Here is a 13,486-nt window from a genome sequence, read left to right as displayed (position 1 = left end):
TCTTAATGCATCAAGTAAATGCCTGAGCCACCAGACTGACCTAAGAGGCATCATAAAAGCCTCCTTTTCATGCCAACCACCGAGGGAAAACTTCAGTCGCAAACTTTCCAGCCAAGAGGAGATAACTGCAGGGATCCATTTTCCAGCAGGTCTAAGTGCCTCAGCCACTTCAGTGAGAGCACGGAGGACCATTTTTGCTATGGAGCCAGCCAGGAGGAAAGTTCAGCCTGCCATTCCTAAGCACACAGAGGTGTACCATTTCACACCAGGTGAGCCTATAGCTCTGAGGCAGTCGATGTTTTATAACACGAGCTAACATCATTTTTAAGCCTTAAAAACTCTAATTGGAGCAATATGGTTCTTCTGTGCTGTGCTTGGCTGGGAGATGAGTCCTTTTGGAGTTGTCCCTCAGCAGGACACCCCAGCAGGGCCAGCACAGCCCACTGGGTCCCACCTGCTGGGACGATGCTTTGCAAGGGGCCTGTTTTGCTGACACTACTATTCAAGCCAGACTTTCGGGGAAACCCTCAATAACATCAACAGCCAGTTTCAAAATGCTGAATTTATACATTAAAACAAGAACAAACAACAACCCCCCAAGCAAACAAGGCCTGAAGGAAGAGAGTTGTCTGTGAACTGGGGAGACATCTTTCAAATGAAGCATCTACATCCTTGACAAATACAGTATTCGAATAGCTGGGTGAGCAAGTATAAACTTAGTTTGAAAACAGCCCTCATCAGCAGTTTGTTTGCCTACTTACTTGCTTCTTCACTTGTTTTTTGCCACTTCTCCTAGAATCTCTACAACAGCATATGCAGCAGCAAAGACACTGAAGAAGCCTCCCTACCTTGCCCACCCACCTGCCAGCCTGTTTTGCTCTTTCCCCATATTCAACAAACAGCTGTCACTCCTGAGCTTTTATTGCCTGGTTATTTATTCAGCTGCCATCACTAAATAGCAGTGGGAGGCCAATGAATGATTTTAGAAGATCCACAGCCTCAGAGAAGTCACCCTGATAGACAGAAGCTTGTTCACACAGCATCTGGCCTACACAGCACTTGACTAAAGAAAAAACGTTTGTAACCAACAAAAATAAAGTATTTTCCCCTTAGAAATCCTCTACAACATGAGTCTTATGCTGCTTTTCTACACTGCCCCTGTAGCATTTTATGCTACATGTGTGTAGTATTGAGCTGGAGTAATGCTGGCTTCACCCCAGAAAGAGATTCATTAGCATGCTAAAAATCCTGTAAGAAATAACTAAAGTACTGTAGAGAGAGTGGTGGAGAAAGTCAGTTTCTAATACACACTGTTTTTGTTGGAGGTTTGTTACAGAGGAATGTGTTCTACTGAAAATGTGGCTACATTCATTTCAGCAAGGGGTTAAGATTTTGTTTTGTTTTTCCTATTTCTTACTTTATATCCAGGCATCTCTTCAAGGCATGTAACGTTTTGGTATGGAGGACCTATTCACACATCCTAGGCAAAACTGAAAAATCCTTTCAAAACAAGTCAAAGAGTCCATGGGGCATAGAGACATTCTGGCCAGAGGAGTCTGACCGTAAGCAATTTTTTTTCTCAGATTCTTAGGAAGAACTTAGCTGTTTTGAACACCTCTGGAAATGCATGGAGGCTGTACTGCACAGCGATGGCAACTAAGCTCTTCATGATTCATACATGAATCACATAAAATACGTGATATTGAAAAAAAAAAGTTAAATACTGAGAAGAATAGACTGCTCTGTAGCTCAACAGATTGTGCTTCTGCCCATCCTCTCTACTGACAGAAGCCCTGCAGCCTTTGAATTCTCCCCCAGGGTTGAAGGATAAAAATATGTCTCGCATCAAACCCCATGACCCACATTTTTCCTATCAATTAAAATGTAAATGGGGAGACAAAATGAGCAAAGTGAATTTCAATTCCCATTCCATTCTTGACTCAAAGTACATTTTTTCAGCATTGGCTCCAGGCACTCACGTCCATCAGCTGTCCGGGCTTCCATGTGTACAAGGTCTGGTTCTTTATCCAAACCCGCCACCGACCTGGGGGGAAGAGAATAAAAACAGAAAAGACAACATCAGGTGAGGTAAAAGGCTGCAGTCAGATGGACAAAGAGTGAGAAAAAGCAAAACCAGTTCAACCTTATGACACTGTGCATGTAGGTCCCTACCTCCTACCCACTTCGTTGTCTCTTCTATGTTCCTGTGCAGCCTGCTCCCAGAGACTATGTGCTAGCCTATAAACTACCCTTCCAGCTGCTGGTGAATGAGCTAACCTGTCCATTGTCTCCAAGATCAAGAAAACAGCGACCATTCTTGGGGTGGCAAAGCTAGCTGGTTCCAAGATCCATCGAAACCAGAGCTCTGTTTTCATGCTGCAAGAGAGATGAGGACACAGCAGCCACATGCTTATAAACAAAAAATTAAAAAGGGGGTTTACTCAGCTGAATAGTGAGGCAAGATCTGTTCCTGGTTTGCTGTGCAATCTTGCTACCGTTTATCTCAGTTTCCCCATTTTCAATGGATGGCTTTTATGAAATGGCTTTAAGAAATGTAAGATATTATTTATCATTTTCCCTTTACAATTATGAAACAAGGCATGAACTTCTCTAAACCCAAGCACCTCAAAGCAAATCTTCCTTTTTTTTTTTTTTTTTTTTTTTTTTTTTTTTTTTTTTTTACTCCCTAAAAATGTTTTGCAAGGTACACTAGAAAGACAATTTTCCTCTTGGCAGACAGAAAGTCAAGCCCAGAACAGAAATGTTATTCTTAGTGTACTGGCTGATAAGAATCACTAGGAGATGAACATTTATTCCTAGCAATGGCTGGCAGGGGGAAAAAATATCCATAGATGTCCACGTGATTTATGGAGCTGCTTCTCCCGAGTTAACCAAGGGGTTAGATTAAAAAGGGACAACGACAAAAATCAGTTTCTAATTTGGTGGAAGCTGAATTTGATACAGTAGATTGTAAATAATAGATTCCCTCTGAGCCAGCCAATGTTCACAATTCCCTAATGTTCTGAGACATTTTTATCACGATCTTTTGCTGCTTTAATCCTTGGGGCATCAACAGCTAAAACATTTCAAAAAGAAGAAAAAGAAAAAAAAAAAGAACATACCAAATACAGATGCTCTGATATATTTTTGTGGAGCTGAAAAAGCAATTGAAGCAACAACAAACACACGTATGTGCCAGGGTTCAGCTAAGATCAGCCAGTGCTGGAAATGCCAAAACAGCTCAATATGACCCAGAGTGGAGGTACCCAAAATTGGCTCTGCTTGTTAACTTAGAGCATCGCTTCAATAGCGAGCCTACTCACAACATACTGTGAACCGTAGCAAAAAACAACACAGCAAAACAAAGCCGTGCAGGCAGAGCTTTCATCATTCCACTCCTGGTGAGAAATAGCCTGTTCCCTAATCACTACCACCAGTTTCAGGGTGATGCCACAAAGAAGATAGCACTGTGTGTTATCAGAAAGGATGCCAGGACGGGCCAGAGTCCCTGTGACCATGCAATTATCACTGTCAAATCTTCTGAAAGATCGGGGTGCAGTTAAAAGTGACAGTAGGACTGACAGGAAATCCCTTAAAATGTCAGTGAAAAACACTACAGAGTGCAGCATCATTATTTCCCAGTACACAGGAAGAACACATCTTTCGTGTCCATAGCCAAATCGTTCTGCTTTTTTCCACAATGAGCCATAAATGCTGTTCTCAGCTGTTCAGCAGTCGTGACTCTCACTTGTGACTCACCAAACAGGACAGAGGAACGTGCTTACCATGCATTATAACTTTATAAAAGGGTCCGGCAATTTCTGCACTTTTTGGCAGAGGTCGGGAACACTTTAGGAATCCACCCCACAGCCCTTCCCAGCAGGCTTTCTATTAAATCCAGACATTGCTCTAGAGGCTGCACTCACCAGATTTCCTTCTCAAAGCCAGTCACTAGCCTTTTGCACAGAGCCATTGGTTGTGTCGGCAATGCCAATGTCACCCATTCCCCCTCCAGGCAGAGGGGCACTGTGCCTCCCCCACAGCAAAGGGGCAAGCCCAGAAAGGAAGCATCACCGTGAGGGCTGCCACAATGCTATTCATCTTGAAAGGGACTGAAATTAGTAGCATCTATGCATTTCCAAAGAAAAGCCAGAATACTGTTATTATTACCGTTGTGTGTTTGCATACACAAGCTCTGTGGATCCATTCCACTTATAATTCCTATTATGTGAGCACACGAGACAGGAGTCTCCCGAAACGTGTCAGTCTAGCTTGAATTTCTTTCCCAGTGCCATCTACTTGTTTCCTTAATTAGTTTTGACAAGCCTGATGGTTCTTTTCAGAACAAGGACGACTTCAAAAGGACCAGCATACAGCATTGCCCAGTACTTCTGTGCTCAGTGAATGCCGTACTTCAAGTGGAAAAGCTCACAAAGCAATCTCCTGCAGCCCAAAAGCAAAACAAGCTCCTGTTATCTACAGACAGATAACAGCCCTGTAAAGTAATGCATCGGTCATCCTTCCTTCTCCCAAACCTAGTTGTTCTCTTCTATCAAAGCCTCTGACTGAAAACAAGTCCCCACTCAGTGCTGTTTCTTCATGCCTCCCCTCGAGTCTGCTCCCACTGGCAGAGACAATGGCTTTGGTTTGCAGTGCTTCTGACTCCTGAATATGGGTATTTTGAGTACACGGTCTCTCAGTCTCCTGTCATTTGTCTGGAGAAGCTTTACGTGAAGAATGCAAAAAAGTTAGGCAGTGGAAAAAGCAAGATGTGAACACAGGTCCTGGAGCACACCTGCAAACACGCACACAGACTGTAAAGCTATTCCTTCATCCTGCATGGTAACTTAGCTTGTCTTGAGAGCTCATTACAGCAACCTCTCAGGTCTGCCAATACAAGAAGGTAAACACAGAAGATGCCTTCACAGCCTTACATTTTCTTATTCTTTCTTCCTCTGTATGACATTTGGAGGATGCACTGCTCAAAACTATTCGAGCAACTTAAATATGATGAGGAGAGATGTCAGCATCCTGTGACTTACCTTTTCCCTTGCATGTTCTGTACAACCAAGCAGAGCCAACAGAGCAAGCTGGATGGGAAGGGGCTTCATTGCTCTCTGGCTGAAAAACACCTCTCTTTCAAAGGAAAGAGTAGTTAACACTCAGAAACCTAAGCCCAGCTTGAAAACATTTTTTGTGCCTCGTGGTCACACCTCACACTCTAGGCATAGCTCAGCTCTATTTTGCATGTGCACAAACTCCAGATAGCAAAAAACAGATCAAGGCCCACAAAAGGCATCCATGTGTGTTGCTGCCCTGGTTGGCCCAGGGGGGAAAAAAAGGGCACACACTATGACAAACCATGCTAAATCAACATCCTCCACCATCCTTATTCATTTATCACCACCCAGATAAAAAAAAAAAAAAAAAATGCTGAGAAAAGAAGACGCAGCCAGAAGTGACAGGAAAGGTCATTTTTTCCTGCTGACATGTTCCCTGACTGCTGCAGAGGCAGTTTTTGAAATGGGGAGCCTGCAGCTAGTGTTGCAGCTGGCACAGGATCATCAGCCAATTAAGAATTCAAACTACCTCTGAATCCCATTAGGAAAGAAGCGATGGTTACTTTTTCTCTATCTTCTGTTGCTTTTCTTTTTTGTTCTCATGGCAGTTCTTTGACTTCACAAGATCTTTCCTCCCTTCTTTTCAGGTGAGGAGTCTCTGCTCTTGAAAGGTGAAGGACAGACAGGACCCTGGCAAAATTCTTACTTCTATCTCAAGGGCAGAGCATTGTGCATGGATGCACATTTACTATGCTGTTCCAACAATATTTCATCTCTGACCTGGAGGGAGAGCAAGCAAAAAGGGCAAGGAAAACACGGTATTCTGCATTTTAAATAGATATTCCTAAAATGTTTATATGTAAGACACTATATAGTTCAAAATGAAAAATGCAAGCACATGCAAAGAAAAGAAAAAAGAAACACACAAACTTTCAGTCTGGGTTACCTGCCCTACTGAACACCTCAGCTCACTGATTCTACTAACTCCACTGCCTTTCCCTGGAATTAGCCATTTTGCATTTTTTTTTTCTCCTGTACTTTCCAGACACCAGGCATTAATGATAAATAGCAGCATTGAGATTTAGCTACTCCAGCATCTTAGATCAAAACTGCTGAGCAATTCAGACTGCCTGCTGTTGATCCCTGTTCCCTAAACCATCAACCAAGATGTTCTAACCCTCCATCTCCTGGACCCATTTGTTTGGGGTATGGAAGGGAGTTATCACTGGACCTCAGCAATATTCGCAACAAGGTTTTGTAATAAGGTCAAAAATCAGGTCACAGTGTTTGAGCTTTCATACTTGGTCTGGGATCTGCTAAACAGAGCACTTTGTGGTGCTAGCAGACACGGGGGTGTGCCTTACAGTCAAGGTGGCATTCAGCAGCTTTGGCTTTGAAAACAAAAATAAAACTTTTAAGATGGATTGAGACTTCCCCAAGATGCCAACTTAGAAACTCATTTTTGCAGGTTGGGATGTCAGACTGAAGGTAATTGTGACTGCTCACACAAAGAGACAGAGGAAACAGATGGAGACTACTTAGCAGGATGTTGTGCCATAGATAAGGACTGGAAATAGGAAGGAACAAGCCATGTTTATTGTGGAATTATATGTAAAGGGGGGAAAACACATCCTCTTGCTGTAGGCAGTTACAATTAAATTAGTGGATGTTGCCAATTAGCCTGTTGCAATTTTAATTGTATCCTGCCCCAGAAGTGAATAAACACTTCTAGATGGTTCCAGGCAAACAGCGCATGTGAGTAACTCATCCAAGCAACAAAAGGACCATGTCTATATGGGCAGTCTGTATGGGAAACTGATCCAGACAATTTCTGTTCAACTGATGTGGATCTTCTCACACAGCATCCTTGCTGAATTATACATGTTTTTTCAACATGGGCCAAAGGCCAACAGACTGCCTTCTCCATCACATTGCCTCGGTATCAATAACTGGAGTTGCCTTCAGATGATCAAGGGGATTCTGTGTTTTCCTGCTATTTACTGAAGCCAAGCCTTAAACTAGGTCCCATCAGGCATTGGCTGTGCACACAAGCCACATACACCTCAGGCTTACAACATGTCACAAACTACTACAGCTGGGGAAGACTATACATATATAGTTGGGGAAATAGTGTTTTTATTAAACATATAAATACAGCACCATTCCCTGTGGCTGAACAGGGGAGATGTTGCTGGATGGGGTAACGTGATGAGGTCTCTGGAGAATTATGGATAAAACACCTCCTTGCATGGTATAATTGAAACAAAGCTTAGAAAAAAAAAAAAAAAGGGGCAGGAAGACAATGTAAGACAGTGTCTTAGACAGGTCCCCGAAGCTTTCTACTTCTTTCCCAGTGCTAATTTCTATGGTGCTACAATTCTGGACATCAGCAAAAGTAATTGTCGCAAGACTTAGCTTGCTAGATAAGGCAAAAACAATTGCCAAGTACTTTTTCTCATCTAATTTCTTTTCAACAAAGCCAATGCTTTGTAAAAAGGTCCCAGTGAATTTGGAGAAGGTGTTCTGCCTGGTATATCAAACAAACTTATGAAAATACACACAGAGGCTGTGGACACACATGTACATGACTAACTGTATCCCATCCCCACTACCTGCTGGATATCTGAATTAATATCCTTCAAACTCATAGTGGATTAGAGGTCCCAGAACTACAAAGTTGCTACAAATTTCATAGACAGTAGCAGTGCAGGAAGAGGAGAAAGGCCTAAGTCTTCCATTGAGGGAAAGGCTGATATTTAGACTCAGCCACCTTGCACATCAGTAGAGAAGCCACACAAGACACAAGTCTACACCGCACATAAACATTTTTTTCCTCTTCTCATTGCATAAAAGTGTGTGGCTCTTTATATCTCAGAAATTAACAGCAATGGGAAAGAAATGTCACTGAATCTTAAAAGGATATTTGTCAACTGAATGAAGCTGCTGTTGATTTACATTTTTCTTTACCCCATATGAAATATAATAATAATAATACCACCAAAACCGAAGTAGCTTACCTATACTATGTAAGGTACCTCTTTGTTTTGCCTATACTATGAATCCCAATACACCTAAGTGAAATTTTGTGAAATAAACACTGAAAAATATGTGGGCAGAAGGGTGAAGAACCTCACTCACAGACCTGTTTGAAAGCACCAACAGCACAGGCAAGGCATATGCTGGAGGTAGCATCCTGATTTCCCAGTGCTGCCTGAAACAACTTCTCCTGGGGCCTGAGCCTCGTGGAGGGAGCAGATCTGTCAGCCGTGTCAAACCAGCACTCGTAGTGGGTACATTCCCAGGTGCAGTCACAGTCTTGCTGCTTACTTTCAAACTAAATAACTACCTCTATGCAGCCTGCTGCTCCTGCCTCATCTTGGTACACCTGAACCTTGATGTGTAAAAGCAGTCCTGAAGGTTTCTCCTGAGAAATAAACCCTTTTTTTTTTTTTTTTTTTTTTTTCTCCAAGTCCTAGCAGCACAATGATCAAGGTATGGTGGAAGTAATGAAGCATCAGCTCATTCAGCTAAGATGTTACTGTTTTAAAGGCATCTCAAAGCTTCAGCACATGATATTCTATCAGCCCTGCCCCATGTGCATCTAACACCATGAGACTGAGGAAAGCACTTCTAAAAAGTAGAGAGGGTATTTACCTGTCATTACAAGTCTGCAGACTTTTTGGTGGACAAGTTGGAAACATTTTTCAATGGAAAGATTTGATTCTGTTTTGTTTCTTTGAAGGACAGGACATTTTTACAGATTTTTTTCCCCAATATTTTAGATTTCAAGTCCTTCAAGGAAATAAGAATAAAAATCTACTTTTGGAAATACTAAAAAATGACATATTTTAAGCTTTCTTCCTTCTCACCGCTTCCTTCCTTCCTTCCTTTATTTGGAATAGGAAGGGAAAAAATATTGAAAAATAGTATAGGAAGGGGAAAACCAAAACACAGAGATTATCTTGTACAGAAGCCATTTTGGAGATCAAAATCTAAGGAAATCTAAAGGGGGGAGTATTTATTGTTGTTTGCAGCTTTTTGGAAAAAATAAATAAATAGGGAAATTACATTTTCTAGCCAGCTGTGCTTTGCACGAATCTGTGAAAGCCAAACACAGAGTTTTTGTTTCAGTTCCCAGACTGATCACTGACATATTGAGTGACTTTCAGCTCTTTCCCTGCATTTGATTCAAAATTAGTTTAGTGCCTACTATATTAAGAAGGCCAGTTAATTAATGTTTGCACAGTGCTTGGCTATCTTCCTTTGTAAGTCATGTGGATGGGGAATTGCTATAGATTATTGCTTTAGTTTTTCAGGAAACATGAATCAACCGTGTTTCTGCCCAAAAACAAAAAACAAAACAAAACAAAACACATGCTCAAAGAAACCATCAGCTCAGCCTGCCAGTCCTGCAGTCAAGGATCTGGCTGGAGTTGTTGTTTCTCTCCATGGAAGGCAATGGTTAGAAGACTCATTGCTCTCAGTTTGTCTCCTAGCAAAAGTATCTTAAAAATGATCTGCTCAAGCAATGTGTTACACCAGAATAAGGATTCTCAGTTCACTGTGTGTTTAATTCCCCTCATTTGTATGAACACTTTCTTACAGCAAATATGACATGCCTGAAATGCTAAGGCTCAGTGGTTCAGTTATTAACACTGTATTCCAAGGCAGACTACAGTGCCTCTGAAAAGCCTCAGAGTGAGAGCATCATTTAATAAATGAATGCAGTAGTAGATGAATAAAAATAAAACTTAAATTGTCCGAAGAGGGGATGCCATCATGAAACTTGGCACAGACAGAATGTATAGGGTATGCTGATGAGCTCCATATGCCTACGGGCATTGTACATTGTATTAATTAAGGAAGGATGAGTCTTCACATTCCCTGTTGCAGGATATTGCAGAGAATCACCCTGGGATAACATCTAACATTCTGGAAATAAATTTGCCATTCAGTTTATACATTTTGGAGAAAGGCGCTGTGAAAAAATAAAATTTCCATCACAAACCTTTTCTGACTGTTGTTTCACTGCATTTCAGATGCTAACCTGAAGAGAACAAATAGCTTGTTTCATTCTTTGACTTTTTACTACCAGTCACAAAAGGCAGAGAATAGGAGGGAGAGGTGGGGCGGGAGTGGAAAGAGAGGAGGAGAATAAAATACTCTGTTCTGGACCAGCAAGCATAAATGCATCAATGTAGCTCCTTGCCCCCAAAAATCACACTCAATTAGCTGCTGAGAGAGATAAACTCATTTGTCTCAACATTCACAAGAGGAGAAGACAAAGAAGCAGGAAACAAAAAGCTTTCTTGCAGCAGACGTCTGCAAAGCCAGGCTCTGTCTGCAGAAACAGTCTGTGCGGCTGTGATGGGTGAAAGCAGACATAACAGGAGTTATGTACATGTGTCTTGTGATGAGATAGGTTTGTACTCAAAACAAAGGTAACCTCAGACACAGCACAGAGAGGAGAGAAATAAAATGGGCAAGGCCACTTGCAGGTCTCTCCATCAGTGGAAGAATGACACCGTAGCAGGAGAGACCTGAGACACCACGGAGCTTTTGTGGGTTCCTTTGCTCCAAGCTAGAGGGATGCTCCAACATCCCAGGGGGCTGAGTACTAGATGGGCTCCCAGCTCTCCACAACGGCAGAGTTCCAATGTGTCCCAATCCCCAAAGCATTAAGAAATCTCATGGTTGAATGCCGCAACAGGAGGTTGTGCTATCCACATGCCAAGAAGCAAAGATGTATGGCCAAGCTCTAGGTGAATCAAGAGCTTCTCTTTGTCGGGTTCTTAATCTGTTGTTATGGATGAGCAATAAAAGGAAAGAAAAGCACAAGGCCAAACAAAAAGTAATACTCTGCTGGTTTCTGGCCTCAAGGTAAATTCCAAAGTGTCAACGCATTGTTCAAATCTAATGATTTGTAGAAAGAAAACGAATTCTGGAGAAACTGCAGCAGATCCAGAAATGGCTTTAGGGAGTCACTATTACAGATTGCTCTTAAAATCAATATTATAATGGAACATGTCTCCTTCCCTCAAAGATTTTCAATCAAAACCTGAAAACCAAAAATATTGTGAGAGCAAAACCTAAGAATCTTTCTGTACCCTTTGGCCAAAAACCTGGTAGGATTTTTTGGTTTGTTTTTCTCCAATTTTTTCAAAAAAAATATATATATATATTCTCATGTGAGAGAAAACCTAGATCTTTTTCAATCAGCTTTGAAGTCTACTGGTATTATTCATTACTTCCTCAAATCCTTGCTGACAGTCACAGGTCAGCATCTTTCTCTTAAACTCAGCTGCAGAAATTCTGATATTTCACTAAACATGGGGATGTGTCTACATCCCATTTTTATTGTCTTCTGCCCAGTGGAGAACAATTATCCATGAGGTAATTACAGGGCTACGATAACCACAATCTTCTATTCCAATTAGATTGCTACAAATATGCAAGTTAAACAGCCTCACTCCCTGCCTTCTCGTCCTTGTTCTGTATATGATCAGCAAGAGACAAGTTACTGAATCAACATTATTTAAAAGAACCTGTAGTGCAGCTAATAAGACCCTGCTTCCTGCTCTTAGGTTGTGATGTAGCTTCGTGCTCACTATGCTTAACAATAGCAGAATTAAACTCATCTCATTCTACAGAGGAGGCTCAGGGGAACGCCAGGGAACGAAAGGATGGGAGTTTCAATTTCTTCTCTTGACGAGAATGAATTCTGCCTCGTATAGCTGCTGATGAATTGTCGTTTTAAGAGAGTTTGTTAATTTCCAACAGGCAGAAGGCATAAAGAGAGACCTCCTTATCTTTAATGGATGTTATTGAGCAACACAAATGGCTCACGTTTAAATGAATGTGGAAACATCTTGTCTGTTTTGCCATGATAAGACTGTTCTTCCTGCACAGCATGGGTTCAGCTCCTTCTGTTAAATAAAACAACCGTTTTTGTTCAACTTAATGGCAGGCAAACTTCCAAAGGTTCAGAGGCTGAAGTCAGTTCAGAGAAATGAAATGGAATTTATCTGGGCCCTTCCTTGCTCTTCTTGAGAAAATTACCTGAAGAGCTTAGAGGTATGACTGAAATTCTAGTTTCAAGCAAAAATGGTCCTTAAGAGTATTGCTGTACTTACTGAGGGTAAATTCTTCATAAGATTGCACCTTCCTCCAGTACAAGGATGCTTCCAGCCTCAAAATGGGAGCTGTAAGAACTCACACCAAAGCATGACTCTGGAAGTCCAAATGGGACATCTGGGATGAGATCTGGGGCGATGGGTCCAGAAATGCTCCTTGGCTCCCTGATGTCAGCAGACGTTTTGCCACTGAATGAAATGGCTGAAAAATTACATCCATAATCAAAGCAGATAAAAAGATCATTCTTAATCTTCTCAGAATGGTGATGGTTTTTAAAACAAATCCCATGTTTCTCTGACAGCCATCTGAAAGCAAGAGGGGATCTCTCCCACTGTGAAAATGAGCCCATTTGCCCAGAAGTGGGGAGATTAGTGTGGTACAAACCACAGGCCAAAACCTAACACAAATAATACACAAAAAAGTAAGACAATACTCCTTGTGAGCCAGAGAGCACTAAACTTGATATTACTGTCAGCCTGGCAGCCTTGGCTTTGATTTGCTTTGCCAAACTACAACAGTATGGGAGATCACCATATGCCTCAGGGAGATGCGTTATTCAATATATTAATTAGAGGGCTGGCTTTCATCGCTGCTTCCTACAAAGTATAACAGAGAATTACTCTGTTATTGACAGACTGAAATTAATGTGTTTGAGTTCATGTCTATTAGGAAGAGGAAGAACGAAGTCAGCCCATGCAGGCTGCATGAGCCTGCAGCACAGCATTTAGGCTTCCAGCGTTGGTTTGTGAAACATGGACATAAAGTTCTCATCGCATCTTATTTGTTACCCTGTTGCATGAGAAGAAAACAGATCCTTTAAATGTTCACTGTCCAGACTGGTACGGTACTGGGATCCACTTACCTAGGAGTAACATAGAACAAATTCCTCCTTACACCTTTCTTGCAAAGTGGTTTATCTGGTCTGCTCATCTTGGACGTTTAGCCCTGAGAGAGTGGGGAGGATTACTAATTGATGCAGGATTTACAATGGGAAATAAGAGAAGAGGCTGGTCCCCAGGGACACTAAGAAACCTAAGAGACCAATGCAAAAGGCTTTTTGATAGCTGAAAGCCCTAACTGTAAGATAACATGTGATATTATGTGGTAGGTGGCAAATTTAAAACCAATGAGCAGGAAAAAAAGGACACTCACAAAAAAAAATAAATAAAAAAAGCAAGATGCAGTACAATAAAGTCATAAATAAAGCTAGCATCCCAAATTGTACTGAAATCACACAAACTGCAAATTTTAAGTCAAATAGTATTTACATGAGGGCATCACCAGTTACTTTA

At 41.5% G+C, this 13,486-nt stretch overlaps 1 protein-coding gene across 5 annotated transcripts in view; it reads right to left on the bottom strand.

Moving 5' to 3' along the window:
• Positions 1-13,486, bottom strand: part of SORCS3 (sortilin related VPS10 domain containing receptor 3) — a 279,409-nt gene that overhangs the window by 88,088 nt on the left and 177,835 nt on the right. For all 5 annotated transcript variants that reach the window (XM_084526293.1, XM_084526297.1, XM_084526295.1 and 2 more), the window contains exon 6: positions 1,980-2,044. In XM_084526293.1, the coding sequence (XP_084382419.1) occupies positions 1,980-2,044 (65 nt within the window). The remainder of the gene's footprint in view (positions 1-1,979; positions 2,045-13,486) is intronic.

The sequence above is a fragment of the Aythya ferina genome, assembly GCF_964211825.1.
Source record: "Aythya ferina genome assembly, chromosome: 7".
Taxonomy (NCBI): domain Eukaryota; kingdom Metazoa; phylum Chordata; class Aves; order Anseriformes; family Anatidae; genus Aythya; species Aythya ferina.
Note: the sequence above shows the minus strand (reverse complement) of the source record. Positions and strands in the feature narration are given on the sequence as shown.